At 32.5% G+C, this 25,699-nt stretch overlaps 2 protein-coding genes across 3 annotated transcripts in view; both read left to right on the top strand.

Moving 5' to 3' along the window:
* Positions 1–1,197: 1,197 nt before the first annotated feature.
* The window catches only part of LOC143085197 (uncharacterized), a 35,031-nt gene continuing 10,529 nt past the window's right edge, over positions 1,198–25,699 (top strand). The window contains exons 1-4 of one of the 2 annotated variants that reach the window (XM_076261428.1): positions 1,200–1,349; positions 3,623–3,770; positions 5,525–5,620; positions 6,806–6,974. In XM_076261428.1, the coding sequence (XP_076117543.1) occupies positions 1,329–1,349; positions 3,623–3,770; positions 5,525–5,620; positions 6,806–6,936 (396 nt within the window). In that variant the 5' untranslated portion in view covers positions 1,200–1,328 and the 3' untranslated portion in view covers positions 6,937–6,974. Of the gene's footprint in view, positions 1,350–3,622; positions 3,771–5,524; positions 5,621–6,805; positions 6,975–25,699 lie in introns of those variants that run through there. The other variant, XM_076261429.1, reaches the window with a different exon arrangement.
* LOC143043145 (uncharacterized) lies at positions 13,448–25,096 on the top strand. Its single transcript, XM_076215587.1, has 4 exons — positions 13,448–13,586; positions 16,516–16,663; positions 16,997–17,077; positions 24,929–25,096. The coding sequence occupies exons 1-4, from the start codon at positions 13,566–13,568 to the stop codon at positions 25,057–25,059; spliced, it is 381 nt and encodes a 126-aa protein (XP_076071702.1). The 5' UTR covers positions 13,448–13,565; the 3' UTR covers positions 25,060–25,096.

The raw sequence follows: 25,699 nt of genomic DNA on the forward strand, positions 1-25,699 counted from the left end.
CTCAAAAACATATCAATAAACTGATATAAAACAATACGCATATGACAGAGGCTCCTGACTTAGGACAGGCGCAAACATGTAGTGGGGTTAAGCATGTTTTGTGAGATGTCTATGCAATGTAGAATAAAGAAACATTAATTTGCCGAGTCCGATTAAAAAATAAATTACAAAAGAAGTAATGAAAAGTACAATGATACATATATAAACCTAAGGCTACTAGCAGTCACTGATATGCCCGCTCCAGACCTTGATTGAACATATTGAAAGATTGTGCCTTCATCATATGAAAATCAAGCAAAATCTCTCCCGTTGGGGGTTTATCATCGTATCATCATAACATATATGTGTAGAATAATACGGATATTATCTGATAACTTGTTTTAGAATGTGTTTACTTCCAATACGAATGCGAGTATAATGCGATCGAACGGACTGGTACAATTCAACAAGTACACATACTATCTTTGGAGCAGGATTGTACCTAATGTTCTATTAAGAAAGGTGTGAATTCAATTTAATGCTTACAATAAACGGAATTTGCAACTTTGTAGCAAAAGCAACTGGAATTTGGAAAATTTTGCCATAGTTGTTTTGCTGAGAATAAATATTCATATTACAATTTGTTCAAATTTAAAGTCATAAATATTATAATTAATTGAATCTAAATATCTTGAAATTGAAGAGCGAAAAAGAAGATATTGAACGAGAAAAATACAACGAGAGTCTTTAATAAAATTTCCGATGACCCCTCCTGCTAACATACATGAAAGCCATGGCTAGACATAATAAAAAGAGGGCAAAACGTCAAAACTAAAAACCGTCTGATATCATAAAAATCGTCAGATAAATAGAAAATACGAAATGAAAAGATTGTTTAGAATGTAGTGATCTACCTTCTATGCATCTTTTTCATGCATTAGAGTGTTGCGATTATATAGATATAGTTCTTAATGTTAAATCATAGAATTAGCTGAATTTCGATTTCTTAAGAAAAATAAAAATACAAACTGAGACATTTGTACGCCTTCATTAACTACTGTTTATTTATTTATAAGACCATAGCTAAATACTAGGCATGATGTAATATGATGTAATTTATGATAAAATGCAAATGATTAAAACAAATCTGCTACTATAGCAAACAGCCCAACCAATTGTTCAGCAGCTATCACAATACAAGTCTGAACTGAAGATGATAAAACAAGTTATACAGATGGAATCGTACATGTTTCTTGACTAATTCGGTTATCATAACCCCCACTTGTGTTAAGTATATAATGATAAGAAATAGAAAGTGAAAATCATTTGAAGATAAGGATATAAGAAAGATGAAATATCAAATTATACTGGTAAGTATAATTTATTTTATTTCAGGGTGAACAGCTTCATCACAACACCAAAAAACCCTTCGGTAACAGTCTTCTGTTAATAAAGAATTACGGTGTTGTACCTTTTCAATTTGAATGAAAATTTTTTTTTTTACACATGTACATTTTATTGTATTGATCATATTCCAAGCCTTAATTTTAGAAATATAAAATTGATGCATGCTGAAAATCTTATAATACCAAGCAAGACCCTTAGATTTTTTAAATTTATCAACGGAGATTTTAAGAAAGGCATTTTATTATTGATGTCAGTTCGTAAGCACCGACTACAGATAAGGTCAATAAGGTCACAACTACGATGTAAATACTTCGTGCTACATACTGATAAATACCATGTAATAATTGACTGTTCTCAGTGCTATGTTATCCATCCACCATATAGCATTGTTTGAAAAACATAAAATTTATCAAAAAAAAAATACAAATTGTCTACCTAAATTATAGATTACCATTTCTGTATTTTGCAAAACCGTTTGGCATTTTAGATCATCAATTATCTTCAATCTCTCACTTTATTTGAACAGCGGTATACTACTGTTGCCTTTATTTATTTGGTCTATTTATCTTTGTAAATTAGCGAGGGATCTTTTGTAACCGTTTCTCACCGAAGGAATCAACAGCCCAGTAATCAGCTCTTCGATGTTGACATGAATATCAATTATGTGGTCTTTTTTTTTTATATAAATTTCCTGTTTATAAAATTTTGAATTTTTCGAAAAACTAAGGAATCTGATCCCAGGCATAGATTATGTTAGCCGTATTGGGCGCAACTTTTTGGAATTTTGAAACCTCAATGCTCTACAACTTCGTACTTCTTTGGCTTTATATCTTTTTTAATATGTGCGTCACTGATGAGTCTTATGTAGACGAAACACGCGTCTGGTGTACTAAATTATAATCCTGGTATCTTTGAAAACTATGTAGACACAATTTCAATCCTGGTTTCGATGATGATTTCATTGTAGTTTAAGGCTCTTACAGCCTCCGGTAGCTTGTAAATTATAAAAGTTAGATACACAATCTATTATCATATACAAACGAAGATGTGGTATAATTACCAACAAGACAACTCCTCACAAGATCAAAAGACACAGAAAGTAACAACTATAGTTCATAGTACGGTCTGCAACAATGTTTATTATACCTCAACTCAGCATTGGAAAAACTCCATCAAAATATAACATACACAAATGACTAGATGTGATAAAATTAATTCTTTCCTTTCTCTCGAATTCAAAAATCGAAAAGTTTCATTAATCTATAAAAAGAAATCCTCCAAAGGTTATCAGACATTAGTCTGTTGGACTTCATTATTTATATACTTTAATAAAATAACCCGTATGTGCATTCAACCATCTATCAAGGAAATACCATCCCGGAAATATCTAATTAATTGAAAGATATATACTACGTATGCAGGCTCAGATAGAATGTTGCTACATAGAAATCAAAAGTTTACAATCGGGAAACTGAAATTATCTGTTTGGTCGTATTTTTTTTCAACCGACCCTCATTGTCAATTTTGAGATGTTAATCAAGATATGAGTCAGACTTAAATACATCCGTTGTATCCGTTATCTCAAGTATATATGGAATATATCCGTGCAACAAATTCCAATCTTTTTGTGAGCGAACATCATCTATCTATCGGAAAGTTAAGTTAAAGGCTACTGCTAATTTTTTTTCTTTCTTCATAAAAAGTTCCTGTTATACGTCATTCTCATTTGAAGAAAGGAACAAGTCGGCCAGAAGAGGGGTACAGGTGGTTCCCATTGGAAAGCCAAAAGCTTGTAAAGAAAAACGTAACAAATATGTTGTTAAACAAGAAAAAGTAGGGTTCATCTTTCCCAATGACAACATACGTGTATCTTTGTTAGCTTTTCTTTTAACCCTTAAAAAAGATTTTTGTTCATCAAAAAATCATTATATGAAACCAAAGCAGTTTCGTTTAGACAAAACAAAAACAAACCAAAAACAAAACACAAAGAAGTGTATTGACATAATTAAAGAAAAATGATTCCCATAGTGTAACCTGCCGTTTGATGTTGTTTCGCTTCTTGTTTTGCAAGGTATAGAGCAACAATTCCATAATTCAAAACATTATATTTATTTCTTCAAGACAAATGGGCAATGTTATTAAATATGACAAGGAACGTACAATCTTATTTTAATTAATGGTGAAACATTTTGTTTACGTCGTTTAAAATCACTGCACTTTTTACCTTTCTTTGTAGAGTATATTAGGAATAGCATGGTGTTCCAATTATCATTTAAGATCAAGAAAAAGTACAACATGTACCAAATCATATGACTGTACTTCAACAGCACCTTGCTGTAGGGATGCTAACAATCAAACACTTACTGGCCAGCAAGACCATTTCGGTAAGTTATTGTCTTACCCATGTTACCGTTGTAGAAAGAAGTTTTAAATTAACTCATTTGTATCTATTATCGAATGGCAAATTTTCGCGCACAGTATGCATGATTAATGAACTAACATTTTATACTTGAAGTATACAAACGCAAACTATTATTGATATTGAGCTTAACGAAATTTAGTACACTGTTTTATTTTAAAATCCAATCTAGCCTAGATATCGGTAATTTTATGAAATAGATGACTTTCAGGAGGTAGGAACAAGTTAGAATTGTTGAGTACAATTTTACCAGTAAGCCTACGAACTCTCCTTTTTGAATGTGTTTTGAGATATTTGCATATTATTTTTTTTATCAATTATTCGTCAAAAAGGTTCGTTCTTGTATCAACTTCACACAAATAATACATGATGGGCTTGAAGTGTAGATTCTTCTTATTGACGCTGTTTATTATCTTGATAACATGTTGAAGTGTTCTTTTGTTTGTATTAAATAATATTCCTTTTACTGTTTGGTCTGTTTTGGTGATATACATTTGACGTGGCTCTGTACTTATGCATCCCGTCACTTTGTTATTTGTATTATGTTTCATTTTTTCTTGTGTGCTTTGTCAGTGTGATCGTTTATGTTTCTTTCATACATATGACGTGTCTCTTTACTTTAAACATCCCACCATTGAGTTATTGTTCTATTTATAATAACATTATATGTTTACATACTTTGAACGAGTTGTTGTCCATTCGTTAGAAGTGTTTTAGCTTTTGGTTTTGCTCTTTTATGTGGGACTTTACGTTTTGAATTTTCCTCGGTGTTCAGTATTTTTGTGATTTGACTTTTTAATGCAGTTTTTAGTATAAAATATTCTAACAAAATACAAACATCCACTGACAGTAAAACAAATAGAATCTTCAAACGTGACCGTTTATATTTCTTTCATACACATGACGTGTCTCTTTACTTTAAACATCCCACCATTGAGTTATTGTTATATTATAATGTTTACATACTTTGAACGAGTTGTTGTCCATTCGTTGGAAGTGGTTGAGCATTTGGTTTTCCTCTTTTATTTGGGAATTCCGTTTTGAATTGTCCTCGGAGTTCAGTATTTTTGTGATTTAACTTTTTCATGCAGTTTTTATTAGAAAATATTCTATCAAAATACAAACATCCACTGACAGTAAAACAAAAGAATCTTCAAACGGTCGTATAGCGGTGACACATAAATTACACATACCTTGTTAATGATTTTTCTGAAATTATTTATACACTTTAACTAGTTCCATTTCTTTGAATTTTTTTTTTAAATTTCACTTATAAAAAAATAATATAAGAAACATATTTAACAATTTTACTTCATCGTAAATTTATTCCGACACATGCATGTCTTGTCTGCATCAGTGGTCTGCGTACTTTCCGGAGTGGCTGTGGTTTTATTCGTGTTGCTCAGTCTATAGTTATGTATGTAGATTATAAAGGCCGTTGGTATTTTTGTCGTGTTTAGGATTTTGTTCGATTTTGTCAGCCTCACTTCGACTCTTCACAGATAAAGATGTGGTTTTCTTTTATAAATTATCAGTCTTTAACGATATCTTTCGTTTTTGTTTTACTTTAATCCTTACATTTCAAATGGGATTTGTTGTATGTCTCAATTATCGGGTAATTTTCGGAGAAACTGTTTTAAAGTTGAAATAAAATTAGGAAAGGTCTGCGATTTCCTTACTTGAATAATAATATATATGTTAACCTCATTTATTTATTAGCTCCGGTTCTAGGAGGTTCAACTTCAAGTGGAACGTGTTCCAGTATACTTGGAAAGAAGGGTGATGTTTGTGACTCTTCTTGTGGATGTGAATCAGGTTAGTGTATTAGAAAATGAATTAAACATAAAAGTGTATTTTTTTAATGCATAATAATAGAATGTTGACATGTGTGTTAAGCAAATGACACTCAATATAATTGTTAATGACACAGAAAACCTTAAGTGTAATAGGCTGTCTGAGAATAAGGCGATATTTTGTTCCGCTACTGTGATATTTACAAAACTAATAGATTCAGAAACATGATTGTTTCTTACTATTCGTCTGGTTTGTAAGCGTTTTATCTTTAATACAATAATGTTTTTCCTAAATTTATTTCTACTGAATACCTCTGTATTCCAATTTTAGAATGATAAACTTTAAGATAAAAACCGATAAATACAGACAAAAAGACAAAACATCACAAGTAAAAGAAAGTGTTTCGTAAGTTCGAAACAGTTCTCAAATAGTGCCAATTGTAAATAACGACGAGTTAGGCAACAGTGCATTTTTCACTAGGTCGATGTCATCAGGTTTTGCATTGAGTGTTAAAAAGTAGACTGAATGTGTTTATTTTTTCGTTTTAATGTTTATTATACAGTGTAAAGGTATTACACAATTTTATAAAGCTATTAATGATGTGTTTAATTGACTGATTGTTTGTTGTTTAATCAAAACATTCAGTACTAATGACTATTTGATGGCGACCAGTCTGTACAGGTAGGAGGAAGTCGGAGATCCCGGAGAGAACCACACACCTTCATAAGAAAACACATGATCCAAGTCAATTATTATAGTTTACTCTTTGCCACATGCGGACTCGAACTAATAACAATGTCTTTACAGCTTGCTAGTGTTTTTGTAGATGACCTAATTATAGCTCTCAGGCACCGAGACATACGATATGTTTAATAGGGACTGGCTAAATCAGATAATTTTACATGTTGAATTAAATACTCATGATAGCTATATATGTAGCTCGTAATTAATGACCTATAATTGTGTAATTTTTTAAATTATTATGTGGATGGAGAGTTGTCTGATTGGCACTCACACCACATCTTCCTATATCTATTTGCCAAAATAGAGAAAGAAATCAATATATTCATCACAAAATGTAAAACAAAACATCACCATTATTCTTTGCACACCATATACATTTCTTCAGAAACACCATATGTATGTCATTCAGATTCAAATCCAAAATGAAATTATATATAATGATTTATTTTTATGATTCTATAGGTTACACATGCTATCGACCAATGTCTGGAGTATGCTGTCCTCCAATGAGATGTTATGATACAGCTTGGGTGAAACAGCAACAACATTACTGGGCTAACTGTCACCCACCAACATGTTTTTACCCTCCATAATTAATACTATAAAAAAATTAAAAAAATATTATACCTAGTATTTATAGTTTACAATATTTATGATGCAGAAAAAAAAATGTAAACGGTTTTCAGCAATCGGTTATATTTCTTTTATGTTTGTTCTATTTCGTATTCCTGATCGATGTGAAAAAAAATTATTTCTAATCACCAGTGTTATATCTGTTCTCGGCAAACGATAAGTCGAGTTTTAATTATGAGGTCAAAATTCATGGTTTCTTCTGAATGTCCTTTGTGACGTCTTGATAATGACACCATGTCTGATGACGTCACATATAAACAACACAATTTTCTGCTAAATTTGAAAGGGAAGACTCGTACTATGGATATCAAAATTTCACTGTCTAATCGAGCTAGAGATAAAGGAAACTACAGATACAGTTAAGTCGGTCTCATATCTTGACATTGAAATTGACAATGAGGGTCGTTTAAAAAGAAAACTTTACGACAAAAGAGATGATTTCAATTGTGAACTTTCCATTTCTAAGTAGCAACATTCCAGCAGCACCTGCATACGGGGTATATATCTCCCACTTGATACGATATTCCCGTGCTTGCATTTCCTATCATGATTTTCTTGATAGACGGTTGCTGCTCACAAGGAAGCTATTAAACCAAGAGTTCCAAATGGTGAAGTTGAAATCATCCCTTCGTTAATTTTACGGACGTTTACCGATATGGAATATCCGATTCACAAATGATATCGGATATGTTCCTTACGTCGTAACTACAATCCCCTTCCCTTTCATGAATTTGACCTACCGAATTAGACTATTTACCGGTTTGTTATCACATAAGCAACACGACGGGTGCCACATGTGGAGCAGGATCTGCTTACCCTTCCGGGGCACCTGAGATCACCCCTAGTTTTTTGATGGGGTTCGTGTTGTTCATTCTTTAGTTTTCTATGTTGTGTCGTGTGTGCTGTTTGTCCTTTTCATTTTTAGCCATGGCGTTGTCAGTTTGTTTTAGATTTATGAGTTTGACTGTCCCTTTGTTATCTTTCGTCCCTCTTTAATAGTTTAAAGATATCAGGATTATAACATTGTATGCCATACGCGCGTTTCGTCTACATAAGAACCATCAGTGACGCTCAGATCAAAATAGTTACAAAGCCAAACAACTACAAAGTTGAAGAGCATTGAGAACTCAAAATTAAAAAAAATTGTGCCCTTTACGGCTCATGTTATGTACTCCTAGTATTAAAAAATCCATAGTTTTCCCAATAACTCAAAGTTTTGTAACCAGAAATTTATAAGATGGCTATGCATGAGATAAAAAAATCCTTAGTTTTTCGAAGAATTGAAAGCTTTGTCAACAGGAAATTTATAAAAATGACCACATTATTGAAGTAATCTCTTCGAATGATTTCACGAGTCATTACGAGTTGGGGAAAAAACCCACGGCTATGTCAAAATTGTCGTAATGACGCTGTTGTCCTCTATTCTACATTTATGACATCTCTAAAATTTGAGTTATAATTAACTTTTGTACTTATAATGAGCTATATGACGGACGTATATAATGAAGCAGGATATTCTTACCCACCTGAAGCAATTGAGATTAACCACATGTTTTGGTTGAGATCGTTTGTTTCAATCCTATAAATGTAATGAAGTATCTTTCAGTCGTCTGAAATACTTTTAATCCCCTTCCCTTTCATGAATGTGACCTACCGAATTAGACTTTTCGCTTATGTGTTATCACATAAGCAACACGACGGGTGCCACATTTGGGGCAGGATCTGTTTACCCTTCCGGAGCACCTGAGATCACCCCTAGCTTTTTGGTGGGGTTCGTGTTGTTTATTCTTTAGTTTTCTATGCTGTGTCATGTGTGCTGTTGTTTGTTTGTCTTTTTCTTTTTTGGTAATGGCATTTTCAGTTTGTTTTAGATTTATGAGTTTGACTGTCTCTTTGGTATCTTTCGTCCGTCTTTTTTTGATACACCATGGTGAAATAAGGAACGTTATAGATTATCATCAATATATTTCAGTGTGTAATTTAATGATTTTAGAATGCTAACATTATAAAATATTGTCTCGTAAAAACGTTGCAGAACTTAATGGACCAACAAAACAATATTTCGACTGGCTTTAACATAAAACTTACTGTGTTTAAATATCTCCACTTTAAGCGATTTGTAAAATAAAACATAATTTTAATGATATAATATATAAGATAATAATGATTCAGAATTCCATATTCTTCACCCGGTAGCAGATGCCATTCTGTATTACATATTAATGAAACAGTTTCTTCGAGCTTTGTTTGGTCATATCCACAATCATTCAGCCATTGTACTTTCTTATTATGTGACGATATATCGGTTTCGTTGATGTATGATACTTGGTTTTCATAAAAAAAAAAGTTCTTGCATCTTCCTTTCCTTTGCTATACATAGTATGGTTTCACTGTTAATTGGCAGAATGTACTGTAAGAAAGATAATTTAGGACACGTCTTTACCAGTTCCAACAGACCAACAGAAAGCCTTTGAAATTGTTCTTCAAACTTAAACCCTCCATCCACTTCTGAATCGTCAAAGACAAATGAAAGATGAACCAGTGTTTTAAAATAGAACTTTGTGAAGTGCTTCAAAATATCTAGTAGTTCTAAATCAATTGTGAAAAAGGTCAGTCCAATATTCCGGAAAGGCATCAAACCTGGAAAGTCTTCTAGTACAACTGGTAACTGCTTAATTTCCAGATCAACATGAAACATTAGACTTTTTGTTAGTATTTTCCTCCAAAATTGATCATTTAAAGTTTCATTGTTGGGAACTAGAGTGGCATCTGATTTAGTATCTCGGTACAAAGTTAGTTCTGACAGACTTCTATCTACCATGTACAGGGGGTAATTAGCTGTGATACATTCGCGTCTGATTGCCAACTTCCTAAAATTGTCAAATACGTTGAGGAACTTCATATAGTCAAATTGTCCATAAGGGCTTACAGAAAGAAAATCTATTCCTGAAATTTTATGCCATACATGCTGACCGTGTATAATTGACAAAAGAGTTGAAAGACCCTCGTCATTGTCTGTTGAGGGCTTAAAAGTAGATATATCAACAGAATTAAGAACTGGACATTCCGCCAAAAGGTTGTAAACCAATAAGGAGAACGACTTTGTAAAATTTTAAGTTGGTTGTGAATTGCTTTTAAATGGCATATACCCAATTCCAAGATAATGTAGGTTCCAACATGAAAACGACGTTGCTTCTAGTACATGTAAAATATCTTCTTAATTTTCTTTATAAAAATATAGTTTAAGGTTTTCAATATGTCGTCCATATTTTACAATGCATGTTACACATTTGTGTATACTCCGCTGTATATCGAAGTTCGATTCAAATTCACTCTGTATAGTTCAATACATTTCCAAACTTTTGTCGAATATAAGAAATCTTTCCATGCAGGTATAGCTAATACCAAGTCGAACTTTTCTTCCCAGTTCAAAAAGTTTGTTATGTGAATTAATATAGTGGTTTGCAAATCCAAAATCGTAACCATGTTCTGTTGTCACTAAAGAAAAACAATTCGTTATCATAATAAAAAGCACTGTCTATCGTCATATTTGTAGTCATTAAGTTAACAATATGAGAAGGCGAGTTTCTTTACACAAGTAACATAATGTGGATCGCTATACCAAACAAAGTAATAAATAAATTTATGGAAACCTTTTGTTATCTTATAGTGTAAAGTATTTATTATATTGCGGTACCATTACAATAAATGGAAATGGTCATATTTTAAAAGCATTCAATTTTGTGGATAATCTTGAGTCGGTTTTGGATTTTCGTCAAACGACATGTACCCGATACAAAGAGAATGTTTGTTCAATCACGAACGAACGAAGCGTAGTATCAACTACAAGTCTAAAATCGTCTAAACTTTTCTTTCTATTATCGATATAAAAAAGATATTGTCTGGTTGCCGATGAGATAACTCTTCACAGGAGACCAAATGACAACAAAAATAACAACTATAGGTTACTGTACGACCTTCACCAATCAACAAACACATACATAGTTAGTTGTAAAAGGTCCCGAAATGACAATGTGAAACAATTCAAACGAGAAAAACTAACGGCCTAGTTTATGTAAAAATAATGAACGAAAAACAGATATGATACACATAAACAAACGAAAACTTCTGAAATACAGGCTCCTGACCTTGGACAGACACATAAATATAGAATGTGGCGGGATCTCAACTCTTTCATAACCTGGGACAGTGGTGTAAAAGTACAAAATAAGGTAGATCTATAAAAATCAGTTGAAAAAAGGCTGACTCATCAGGTAGATACAAATACAAATACTACACAGAGTCGACGTGGTGTGATACTTGCATATCCAAACAACAAAAAGACACTAATTTCAGAACTGAGAGAAAACTAGTTCAAAGCCTCTAACAACTAATAAATGAATATGTGTTTTTGACTAAATTATCAATCAGTACACATCCAATATCCAATGCATTTAGTGTAAAGACGTCATGAACAGGAAGATAAACACATGACCTTTTGCAATTAGTTCATTTGAGGGATCGACAAGTTTACCTACCAGGATCGTTTCTGAATTTCCGGGCACGATGACCAACATTTTCGTAAAAATGAGGATGTGCTATCTCGTTTTGAAATATTTATTTACGGGTACAACCAACCTTCATTTTGCCCATGATTGACAATGCCTAATACAACTTGTGTATTTTCTGCTGTATGTCATCCCAGTCGAGGTCGATTTATTATCAAACTTTTGTCTTATAGATATAAATCTTGCATCCGAGAAAAGTTGGTGTTAAAAAAATTATTCAAAGATCAAATTGTAACGTTGAATTACAAAAAGTGAGTAAGTTTGCACGAAAAATGAAGACAACATGTTTACATAAATATATAAAAGTTCCAGAGGTATAAAATCTTTTATAATATTACTAAAATACTACTCACTGTAAGCGACCAGTCAGTCCTAATACTGTAAGGACATAGAAATTGATAAATATCCGTGCTATACAATGAAGGTAAGTCATATAGATACTGTTCAAACTCTGATCCCACTATGACATAAACTGTTATTGAAATCGATAATATTAATCCTATCCTCTTACAGCTAAACAGGGCTATGTGTAAAAGAGGGACACATAGGGATATTCAAAATAATAAATCGGAAAAATTACACAACCTCATGGTTATAAAAGAAAAAGCCAAACACTAGTTCACATATAATAACATAGAAAGTGTCATGAGAAATGAGTGTTTTTTTTGTAGTTTTGCAGTCTACCTTCTGTAAATTAAATTTTAGTTAGGGATGGTTATCATGGAAATTTGAAGAAAACTCAAATTTTCGTAGATATTTGATAACCTTTGTTTTAAAAATGATATGCATATAAAAATTTAAATGATATGGGAATTGATAAACATAAAATTACCTGGTATCCCTGTTTCATGATGACGTGTATCAATCGATGAATATTAATTCAATAGTATAGTTAAAAAGTGTGGAAAGTTAACGGTCAAGTTAATATGAAATGGTGAAAGTTTGAATGCTGCTTTTTTTTTTGCACTTTGTGTAAACACTGTAAAAACGTTGGATGATTGACTTTGAACTTTAACAATGTTTTTTTTAATTATTAGAACGAGTAATCACAAACCATTAAGATAGGAGCGAATCACTCATTGATGATCAATGAAAATGTACTGATTCAGTTAACTTTTAAATTTACAGGATTTATAGGAATGTACCATGACTAAACGTTATCATAAATAGTAAGATCACAAAAATACTGAACACCGAGGAAATTCAAAGCAGAAAGTCACTAGTCAAATGGCAAAATCAAACGTTTAAACACATCAAACAAATTGATATTAACTTTGTGAGTTGAAAATGTATCCGGTAGCAACTTTTTCATGAAGACGAAATACTTTTAAAAGATAGTAAGAAACACGTAGAATCAAAATTTATACCCGACACAATTCCTTTTCCTTTAAGTTGTTAAAAGATTGGGCCGGGCATGGAGTCAGAGCTTTGAATTAATTTTAAATAATTTCAAAGTTGTGTCGAATCTTAGGCCAAATTTTATCAAGGATTTAGGAGTTTATAAGCGTTTACTGCTACATCGCCAGACACGCGCCCTAGGGTACAGGGAGTAAAACAAACACTCGTCACCACAGTTTACTTACAGTTTAGCTTAATTGTCATCAGCTTTATTTTTTACTTTTGCTCATTTATATCTAGAATAAAGTACGCCCTGAAATATCTTCACATTCAATATTTAGCTTAGAGTCTAGTACGCAATTATTCAATATACTGTAATAGTCTAACTACATGACTACATGATAAAAATACTACATTAATTCAATACTGGAATAACAAATTTTATCATAAATTACACTCTGTGGTATCGAGTAAACGTAAAACGTAATGTTTAACTACATGCTTCCTTGCAAAACAACTACATCAAATCAATACTGCAATAACAAATACATGTATCATCTGTCGCACAAAACGTATGTCGTTTAATAAATTAAACTGTTTAGGATAATTTTGTAAAGTTTGTTTCCTGACAATAAGGAGTGGAAGAAATTGTTGAATATAAGGATATAATTCGAATTCGAACAATGAAAATTTTGATAATACTGGTGAGAATGATGTCATTTGTGTCTATTTATCTTTATTGTACAACTTGGAAATTTTGTCAATACCACTACTAACGGGGAAATATATTTTCAAACTGCGCATATATTTTGAATTGGTGTTCATTATTTTTTTATTAGAATATATTATAAACCACTTACAAACAAATAAAGTTCAAGTTTTTTTTATAAGGTCAAGACATTTAAGTTGATCTATTGACTGTGAAAACAAATTGCACAATGCTTCAAACTCAATGAAACTAATGTATATAGTTCAAATCACGGAGTGTACAAAAGACTGGTCGCGAAAAGTAACCTGTCGCCAATCATTCCTACTACTTTCGAGTAACTGATTTGTACTTCTATTTTGATTGATAGTTACGACTATAAACTTTGTCGAACGCAAGATGTTCAATTTACTTATTATATACGGGAAATGATAAATCGACATACCGAACACAATTGTTGAAACAAATTATGTATTACTGAAATAACCAGAAATATTTGGCCATAACTATTGATAGCATGCTGAATTTCAAACGAAATTGCGATTTAGACCTGTTTAGCTTCTACAGTCAAACCTATCTTAATTTAAACCTCGTTGTAGCTGATTAATAGTCTCCAACGGTCATCCCCAGACACCAAAACCGTTTTCTCTGTAGAAGTTTGCTCATTTTAGAGTTAATGTTTGCCCGAAATTGTGATTTCTACTCATAACAACGGTCATTTTCATTTTTTTAACAACGAAAATGCCATCCTGTTGAAAATAGTATTCAATATTTTGTGAGTGACTTTATCCGGGAACGGTGACCTTTCATTTCAGCAAACCAAAGACATTTTTGAGTTTGTACAATCATATATCAGAATCACAATATTTAGAACAATGAATTTAGATTCAGAATTCCTACATTCCAACTCTTCACTGCAGTTCAGTTTTTATACATAATTCCATATTTTTTTTTTGTTTTTTGTTTTGTTTTTTGTAGTGTGTATTGAATGCATATTTTCTATATTTTTTCAGCATAAACTAATATGTTTTGTGTTTATATAGGGAGATGAGGCCCACATGTTTTCATAACTTGTGTCCAATCCGTCTTGCTACTTTTGCAAATAAAATAACTAAACCTAAAAGTGAGATAACGAAATATTAATCTATAGAGTATCCAGTTCATAATGAGAATTAGAACATATTTTCACCGAAATCAAGCACTAGGAGAAATTTCTCGTGTTTCAGTTCTTTCTGCGATCCTCAATGCTCTTCAACTTTCTATTTTTTTTGGCTTTATAAATATTTTGATATAAGCGTCACTGATGCAGACGAAACGCGCGTATGAACTACAATATTTAAATTATAATCCTGGTACCTTTGATAACTATTCTATTGGAAATGGTATCACCAACTTATTTATTCTTGAATATTTACTCTTTCGAATGTTTCCTACACATTTAGAAAGCCGGATTTTGTAATTTTTAACTTGCTAGATTGTGCGAATGTTAATTCTTCGATTAAATAACCCCCGGTCTTGGCAACATGCAATGATAGAATCAGATTTATTTTATTGGAACTGCATTATTATGATAAAATCTTTTAGGTAGATTCATGTTATACTGCCATCTTGAATTGTGCTATCGCAGTACACAATCAGTCTAGTTATTTGCCCAAATTTGCAAATTTTAGACAGATGTGCAATTGTTATGGTTAGACGGTTTACATATACCAAAAAAACTTGCTGATTTATTGCATTATCCAGACTATTTACTCTTTCAGTAAAAAAAAATAACTGGACTAATATGGAAATATTCATATTTTACTTGTAAAACTTTTTAAAATCGTAAGTTACACTTCTATTTTTATAGACATTGCAATATGTTTGTAACAATTTCAAGGATGGTTTTAAAAGACTGAAAAACATTGATTGAATATGAATTAAGAAATTTAAAAAAGGTAAAGTCCATGTTTTAGGTTTTGAAATATAATATATTGAAAATTTGGTTGAGAATGGGTTTCTTGAGATTTTTCATTTATCTTTTCAAAATATTGTGCAGAATTTGTCTGGCACGAGTAAAGTTTTATCCTGTCAAGTACAAAAAATAAAAATCACACAATATTGTATTACACATACGAAAATAACTATCGCTGGAAGTTAACCAATCAAAAGTTTACCCTTTTTATTCCTGTGTACAATTTTTAGTAACCTTGTAATCTCAAGTTTTTAAATTATTTCATAGAAACAACAAATAAAAAAAATGGTTCTTTGAAACACCTATATATATGTATATGCCACTTATTTGTTTTACTGCAATGAAACGTAGGATTAATTCCCTACAACTATCAAACTCAAGAGGATATTTTGTATCGTCTCTTTTTTGTATTCAACTTTATGCAACGTACAATAAGTTGGTTTTATTACACCTTTTGATAACAGCTTTATATTATGTGAACAAAATTGTAAATTGAATAAATGCTAAAAATGTTTGTTACAATATATTCTTTATCGATAGCATAAAAGAAAATATCTTCAATAATTATAACACATTGCAAAAACTGTTACGAGAAAGTAATTTGTTTGTTTTCTTATCAAAGGTAAAAACTGTAAATTCAATAAGCATTATTTTCATAAGATAGAAATCTTTAATTTCATTTTTAGACTGACTTTCACAGCGTTCATCCTTATACTTGCTGAACAGTTCGTCAAATTTTAAAACCTTTTTTATATAAACGTGTGTGCTGCACTTCACCGTTTTGGAAACTGTTCTGGCTCTTGCTTTGGAAGACTTGAGATACTTTTCCCCATACATTAACATTGATTTTCTTGTTACAAAGGAACACTTACATAAAATGGCACTTGATTTGGGTTTTATTGTCTTTAATGAATGTGTATCGGGTTGTATACAATGTTTAGATAATTTTTAGAATGAACCCTGATCTTTGTAGAGTGCAGTATGTTTTGTGTTGTGTACTAGTTTTCGGTTAAAAAGAAGTACACAATGTACCTACTCGTATCAGTGTACCTCACCAACACCCTGCTGTAGAGATGCTAACGGTGAATTACTAACTCAAGTGGAAGATGGTGGAGGACTTGGTATGTTATAATGAATATCCACTTCAATAATTTAAAATTTGGAAACTCCAAAAGTCGAATATTCTTACTGAGTTGAAAACAAAAATCAGAATAAAACATAAATCGTTTTTTGTTAATTTTCATTATACATAAAAGTAGGATATCTATCATCATTAAGTATTCTTAAACAAATACCTTGTCAGACGTTTTGGATTACATTTATCGTGTTATATTAAAATGAAACTTTTCTAATTAGTATAACATCATTGTCACTTTATACGCCATGTTTATATATGTAATTTACCATACCGATGCTACTAATTGATCACAATTATTTATTTTTACCATCTTTAGGTTCACCACTTAGTGGAACTTGCTCAAGTGTAATTGGAAACGAGGGGGATATTTGCGATTCTTCTTGTGGTTGCAATTTAGGTTAGTTCTTTTTTAATATACATGTACATGAAGTAACCATGAAAATGCATGCACAAAATGTTTTGTATGTTGAATTCATTTGAAACACAAAAGACAATCAAAAGTTTAAAAGAATATATATATATTTACCATACTGATGCTACTAATTTTAAAGAAGCCGGAATGAATGAATTTGATTATGAGAGTGATGAAGGAGACATATGCATTCCAAAATTTAAAAAGAAAAGTAAATAGAATCCCCCTAAAAACAAAAACGACAATTTGGAATCATTCATTACATCAGTCAAAGCTGAAGTCAGATCTTCAATCAGTGGTAAACACGTCAGAAATATTTCAAAGTCAGAAAGTCAAGCCATGATAAACTTAAAAGACCGTGACGAAATTGTTATCAAACAAGCTGACAAAGGAAGTGCCGTTGTAGTGATGAACAAGGCAGACTACATCGAAGAAGGAAATCGTCAACTCTCAAACGCTAAATTTTATAAAGAACTAACATGTGATCCAACCAAAGAAATCAGCAAAAATATTAATGACGTCCTCTCAGAAATGAATAAAGATAAACAAATTGATGACGATACGTACGATTATCTACGCCCAGACGAAACGTGCACAGCCGGTCGATTTTACTTACTTCCAAAACTCCACAAAGAAGGGATCCCAGGGAGACCTATAGTATCAGTTAATGGCCATCCCACCGAAAAAATTTCAGAATTTGTTGATTACCACCTCAGACCACATGTTAAACAACTACCATCTCATATTCAAGATACGACTGACTATTTGAAGAAAATGAATTCCTTAAGTCCTTTACCTATGGATGTGTGTTCTTTATACACAAATATTCCAAAAGATGAAGGAATTGCCGCGTGTGAAAAAGTATGGAATACTCGAAAGGATAAACATCCCCAAACTGACTGTCTAGTTCAATTGCTCAAGCTAGTGCTTGAAAATAACAACTTTATTTTCAACGACAAGCACTTTTTACAGATTGACGGAACTAGTATGGGAACAAAAATGGCACCTTCTTTTGCCAACATTTTTATGGGGGATCTCGAAGAACGCATCCTTTTGAGTGTGCCATACAAACCCTTGTCATGGCTCCGTTTTATTGATGATATTGACATGAAATGGAACGATACTGCAGAACATTTGCAAGATTTCCTAGATCATTGTAATCAGTTCCATCACTCAATTAAATTTACATCTGAATTTTCAAGCGAGAAAATTGCTTTTCTCGACACCACCACATTTGTAAAAAACGGGGTCATGACAACTGATCTCTACACAAAGAAAACTGATAAACACCAGTTCCTTTCTCCAAAAAGTTGTCAACCGAAACACTGCTCCAGGAGTATACCTTACAGTCAAGCCATCAGACTAAAACAAATTTGCTCCTCGGAATCCAAACTTACAGTCCTTGGATGGTGTAAACTTCCCACTAGCACCATACACCATTACACTATACACCATACACCATTACACCATACACCTTGTATCATTACACCATACACGTTACACCTTTGCACCATACACCGTACACATTACACCATACACCATTCCCCATTCTAGCTACACGATCCGAAATTACCCATAAAGCAAGTAAATTTCAAATATTAAGATTATTATTATTGTTTATGTTTACAATTCGAGAAAATAGAATAAAAAGAACTTCGTTTTCAACCAATGAAATGTCGTACACCATCATTCACACCATTCCCGATCGCACGTTACTCAATCACACCATTCCTCAAACACCATTACACCATTCCCCATACACCATACACCATAGCACCATACACCTTACACCATTGCACCATATGCCATACACCATTACACCATACACGTTTTTTTGGGAAGTTTACACCATCCAAGGGCTGTAACTATCGTTTGAGACAACTAAAAACACAGCTGAAATCAATAGGATATAAAACCAAAAACATCACAGAAGCTTTTGATAAAGCCCAAGAAAAAGATCGAGCTAGCCTTATGGAATACAAAGATAAGACGACCCGTGCAGATAGAATTCCGTTTGTTGTAACCTTCCATCCCGATTTGACAAATATTTCATCTACTATCCGAAAGCACTGGCGTCTTATCGAAAATGACTCTTCCTTAAAAGAAATTTTTCCATCACCTCCTGTTATTGCCTATCGCAGACCCAAAAATCTCAAAGACATACTTGTGACATCAAAAGTAAAGAAACAAGAAACTTCTAAATTTGGGTGTTACAAACAATGCGGTAGAAGCAATTGTAAGTGCTGTAAAGCCGCCAACACTGACCACTCTTTCAGCAGCACAGTAACAAAGCAGCGATACAACATCTATGTTACATCTAATTGCAAAACGGAAAATAGTATTTATATTCTTACTTGTGGAACTTGCAAGCTGCAGTATGTTGGTGAAACAGAAACTACATTCAACATCAGACTTAACAATCACCGGTCGTTCTATACAAAAGGAAGAAACTGTCCAATTACGAGACACCTCTTAAGAACAGGACATACTTTTGATAATATCACCTTTCAAAAAATTGAGGTAAATCAAAATTGGGACTCCGAAAGGAGAAAACAGAGAGAAAGGTTCTGGATGCATCAGCTACGTACTCTTGAACCTGATGGACTTAATGAGAGGGATGAAAAACAGTTCTACCCAAAACCAAAGGAATAAATCATGAATTTCATTCTATTTAACTAAAACAACTATTTGTTTAGATTTAAAAATTGTTATGTACAATAAACGGCAAAAATATCTTTTATATACCCCATCAATCAATATGTTAAACTTTTACACAAAAACGTCAAGCTACAAATATATTTTTTTGTCATGCATCCGATTTCACCTAGATATATAGATGCACACGCCCGATGAAGCTAATTTGTTTAGCGAAATATTGCGTGAATAATATATAAAATATAACAATTAATTTTATAACACTCATTAGTGTGTTAAAGTTACATTCTTAGACACTTATAAATATATATATATATTCATTAGATAAAATAATAAAATAAGTAAAAAGTTAACAGTTCCATTCTATCGATTTCATCCTTCCATTGGGACTCTTCAGGATAACTGATGTAGTGTCGCTATAGGCGACGTCGTTAAGGAGGTTTATGACGTTCCGTCATTTTTCGTTATTAAAAGTTCTCTGGATTTAATTTTGATCGGAACGTTGTTATGAAATAACGTTCCATCTCTTTTCTATATGCTTCATCCCGTCTACATTTTTTTTTGCTTTTTACCACAAATGTCAAGATGGGCACTAATTGGCGAATTTCTGTATTGTGGGTGTTTTATTTGTTCTTTGTGAATTCGCACCCGTTCACAGAAACTATTCCCGGTCTGTCCAATATAATTTTCGTGACAACCAGGACATGTGACGCAGTAAATAAGGTTTGTTATCTTACAAGTCATATTGGCGTTCACATGAAATTTTTTGCAATCTTTAAATGATTTCATTTTACCTGTTTCTAAATATTTCGTATCTTGTTATCTTGAATCTCCGCAAGACTTTATTTCAAAGTCATTAACCTTCGGTTTGAACCGAGCTCTGGTTAAGTGTTTCTTTACGTTTTTAGGTTGTCTTCGGCTGTAGATTAAGTTTTCTTCCGGTATCAATTATTCATAGTTTCACTTTCGTGTAGAGTCGGAAGGTTTGATTTAATTGTATTAAAAATGTTTGGTAAATACGGGTCATGTGTACTAACAAACGGTATTTTCTTTAAGGTTTCGTCCGTGTTTTTCACTTTCGGGGTTCGTAATTCTTGAAGTGTCAAGAGTTTAGATTTTCGAATTCCACTTTCGATTAAACCCTCTGAGTATAGCTGTTGTGTCAAATAGCCTTTGAATTCCTTCAAACATACTTCTCGAATGTTATGGTCAGATACTATAGCACAAATCCGTCTGGCCAGTAAGGTATATTTCGTTTTGTATGGGACGGATGACACGAATGAAAATTTAAGTATTGATGGGTGTCTATGGATTTATAATAAATATCCGTTGTTATATGTCTGCCTGATTTTAAGATGAGGATATCCAAAAATGGTAGTTTTGTGTCACTGGTTTCCATGTTGAATTTAATCGACGGATGTAAGGAGTTGATAAGATCTTTAAATTTATATAAATCTTTTTCTCATCTGCTCCAAAATATTATACAGTCATCTAAATATCTTTTCCAAAATTTAATGACATAATCACAGAAATTTTGATCGAATTGGACAGATATTTATTGATACATTTGTTGCTCTAAGTATCCCATCACTAAATTTGCGTATGTGGGGGCAACTTTAGTTCCCATGGCTGTACCTTTAATTTGTCTGTATTTGTTTCCGTCGAAATAAAATGTATTTTCTTCCAGAACTATTTTGGTAGCTTCTAGTATGAAATTTGTTTCAAATCTACAGTCAATTTCATCCCGTTTTTCTTCCTTCCAGTATTTTACGGCTGTAAGACCTAGATCATGAGGAACATTTGTGTATAGACTTGTAACATCAAAGCTTGTTAATAGTGTTTCTTCCGGAACTATGGCAGGAATGTGATTTAAAAATTTCATATCATCTTTGATATAACTTGGAATTGACGGACATAGATGTTTGATAACAAGGTCGATAAAATGACTTAGTCTTTGAGTTAATGATTTCGGTCTGGCTATAATTGGTCTTAATTTCAAATCGGCGGGACGGAATGTTTCAACGTAAATATTGTTTTGATCTCGAACAGTATTTTGTATTTGTGCACTTTTCTGTACTTTTGGAAGTCCATAAAACTTACTCTCTTTCGGATCAAAGTCACACAAGTACGTTATTTCCTTCTCGGTTAGACATTGATTGTAGTCTTTTATCAGTTTCTTTAATCTCTTTTTAGTTGCTTTATCCGGGTTATTTGTTATTTGTTTGTAGTATTCCTCATCATTAAGCTGTTCCAAAACTTTTTCTTTATAAAAGTCAGTATCCATAATGATAATGGCTCCTCCTTTATCTGCTTCTTTAATGATAATGGAGTCGTCATCTTTAAGACTTTTTAACGCATCCTGTTCATTTAGGGTTAAATTTTGTTTACATTTACGTGTACGGACGGGAAATTTTGTTATTGTCTCAATGTAAGTATCTAAATAATCATCTTTCCCCGGTCTTGGGGTGTAAGTTGATTTGTTTCTTACGAGAGATTTATCATGGTCCTTTTTATTTCCGAATTCTTCTTTAACGGAGGCGTCTAGAGAAATTGTTGATATCAGCTTTTAATTCCGGAACATTTGAGTATAGAACGGGAGCAAATTTAAAACCTTTTGATAACAAATAAATTTCATTTTCGTTTAGTGTTCTTTGTGAGAGGTTTATAATTTTGGGGTCTATCGTCGGTTCGGATGTTGGTTTGCAGTCGAAATCGGATCGGGTGGTTGCAAGTTTTGGCCTCTCTCTAAAAAAGGCTGTCGTGCACCTCTTCCTCGACCTCTGCTGTTTCTACCATGTTTAGTGATGCCCCCACCTATACCACCGCGATTAGAGTTATCGATTCTTCCACGACCTCGTCCACGTCTTCCTCCGCGTCCTCTGCCTCTATTATTTACAACTTTCCATTCATCATTATTTTGTTGAAAATTTTCTGAGGACGGATTGCGGCTATGAATGTTCGGTCTCTTTGACGATTTATTCCTTAATGCGGTGTTGTCAATTTTCTTTTGAGTTGATTTAAAGCAACGGCGGCATATGTTCCAGTATTTGTATTCTGTGAAACATTTGGTTGATTAGGGTGGTATTGATATTTTCATTATTCATGTGTATATCGTTGTTTCCCTTTGTTCTAGCTGGTCGTTGCGGTATTGGTTTCATTATGGACTCATCGCCATCAATCTTTTCGTAATTATCGAAATGTTCTTGATGTTTCTGCCAAACCGCTTTTGATTTCTCTTCTTCACATTTTGTGTCCTGTGTCCACATCTCGTGAAGTTTTGCTTCAATATTGCCTTTACATTTTCCGGATATCTCGGCTAATACTGTTGCGTCTATTGACAGAAATTTTTCTTCAAATCGGTGTTTTCTGGTTTGAATCAGGGATATCTCCGTAGCTAGACGTTGAAGGGCTAGTTGTCCACGCATTTCCGTTTCTTCACAGTGTTCTCCTTTAATTTCTCGTAAAAGAAATTTTTCTGGTAGAATCGGGTTTTCCATTGTTTGCCACTTTATGTATATTTCTGCGTTTTTATCACACCTCAACGCATTGAAGTACGCAATTTTTCTCTCATTCAAAGATTTTTTTCCACATATCATTGATGAGATCTCTTTGCCGTGCTGCTTCAATATTAATTTGGATATCGTTCATTTCTTGTAAAAAAGGAAATGGTTGTTGAAATTGAGTGAGATTTGTTAAAGTATTATTCCCAGAATCTCCAGATTTTTCAAGGCAATTTTCAAATGTCTTACCTTGATTCTTCAGCGAGATTCCCATTTCCATTACTGCTCCCGTAAGCGTATCGAACTTTGTAAACATCGATGTTAATTTTCCGGATATTTCCGATAACAGTTTATCTGTACTTTCTGATCCTCCTTTTGATTTACTCATCTTATTGTCTTGCACACTCGTATATATAGGCGTAAAAAATAATTTTCACATGTGCAGATATATATATTCATTAAATAAAATAATAAAATAAGTAAAAAGTTAACAGTTCCATTCTATCGATTTCATCCTTCCATTGGGACTCTTCAGGATATTGGACAGACCGGGAATAGCCTCTGTGAACGGGTGCGAGTTCACAAAGAACAAATAAAACACCCACAATACAGAAATTCGCCAATTAGTGCCCATCTTGACATTTGTGGTAAAAAGCATTTTCAAATAATGCCTATTTTTAAATGTAGACGGGATGAAGCATATAGAAAAGAGATGGAACGTTATTTCATAACAACGTTCCGATCAAAATTAAATCCAGAGAACTTTTAATAACGAACAATGACGGAACGTCATAAACCTCCTTAACGACGTCGTCTACTGTATAGCGACACTACATCAGTTATCCTGAAGAGTCCCAATGGAAGGATGAAATCGATAGAATGGAACTGTTAACTTTTTACTTATTTTATTATTTTATTTAATGAATATATATATCTGCACATGTGAAAATTATTTTTTACGCATATATATATATTAAAATACCTTCTTGACTATATAAAAAAAGTATTTTACTGATACATGATTTTTTTCTTATATATATATATACAGAGTCACACTAAAATAATGGAAGTCTAGGATATTTTATATAATTTTTATTCGTGTTGTTAAATACTTTTGCATTGATATCAAACTAGATTTTAAATTGGTATATTTAATTTATTAAGTCTTATATTAGTGTTATTAGTAGGGATTTTGATTCAAAACAGTGAAGGTAAATCTTTTTTTGTTTCATACAGAGATTTTTTATATAAACTATATAAAACAAAAAAAGAAGATGCGGTATGGTTGCCAATGAGACAACTCTACAAGAGACCAAATGACACAGAAATTAACAACTATAGGTCACCGTACGGCCTTCAACAATGAGCAAACCAATACCGCTTAGTCAGCTATAAAAGACCCCGAAATGAATGAAAAATTCAAACTAGAATGAGTTTCTTTTATGACAAAATAAAAATCACAAATCACGTACATGTTTCAAATGATGTTTAAACAATGAAAAATATAATTTGTTTTATAGCAAATGTTAATCATATAATTTTAATTATAATCTACTCATTTACTCATATAGACAATCAATCCTCTGCGGTAATATCATTTTTCATTTAAAACTCAGCCGTTAGTTCATTCTGAATAATATAAACATTTAATGGAATGCTAATTGCAACAATTATTTAACAGGTTTGACATGTTATCGGCCGATGAGTGGAGCATGCTGTCTTCCACGAAAATGTTATGATTCCAAGTGGGTTATACAACAAGAGCTGTACTGGGCAAATTGCCATCCACCAAAATGTTATCTTCCTGTGTAAAACGTGTTACAAAACAACGAAATAAAATTTAAAATTTTGTTTTCTTTGTCTATTTCATGTTACAATGTACACCGGGCAAAGTCAAATTTCATTATGTCATTGTGATATTGGGCATCGTTCCCATTCTTATTTTATCTGTGGATGCAGAAAATATGCCGAAACAAACATTTTGAAATGTCATCATTCTGTTATGTTCATATATACCAAAAGCTACTTTTTTAAGGAGTTATTTGGGCATGATTCTATTTTCTTAAAAATTTGAAGCTTGAATGTCTATTACAAAAGTAAATCGCACTTGTGAGTATTTTCAATACAATCATGAAGAAAACAAATCAATAGCAAAATTAGGAAGAACTGTTGCAGTTTGTGGATGTTCAAATTCGGGGAAATGTGGCAGGATTGTAGAAACGACATTTGGAACATATTCGCTGTCATCTTTGAACGAGATATTCCATAACGGTCAACTAACTCGTGATGGTGTCCTTTAAGTTTTTTTCAATACAATCATGAAGAAAACAAATCAATAGCAAAATTAGGAAGAACTGTTGCAGTTTGTGGATGTTCAAATTCGGGGAAATGTGGCAGGATTGTAGAAACGACATTTGGAACATATTCGCTGTCATCTTTGAACGAGATATTC

This window comes from Mytilus galloprovincialis, chromosome 8 (assembly GCF_965363235.1).
Source record: "Mytilus galloprovincialis chromosome 8, xbMytGall1.hap1.1, whole genome shotgun sequence".
Lineage (NCBI taxonomy): Eukaryota > Metazoa > Mollusca > Bivalvia > Mytilida > Mytilidae > Mytilus > Mytilus galloprovincialis.

Excerpts from the sequence above, each read along its gene's own strand:
- LOC143043145 (XM_076215587.1), top strand. The coding sequence starts at position 13,566 with ATGAAAATTTTGATAATACTG. Across the intron at positions 13,587-16,515 it reads TGAAAATTTTGATAATACTG|AGTGCAGTATGTTTTGTGTT; the intron begins GTGAGAATGATG and ends TGATCTTTGTAG. Across the intron at positions 17,078-24,928 it reads TTCTTGTGGTTGCAATTTAG|GTTTGACATGTTATCGGCCG; the intron begins GTTAGTTCTTTT and ends ATTATTTAACAG.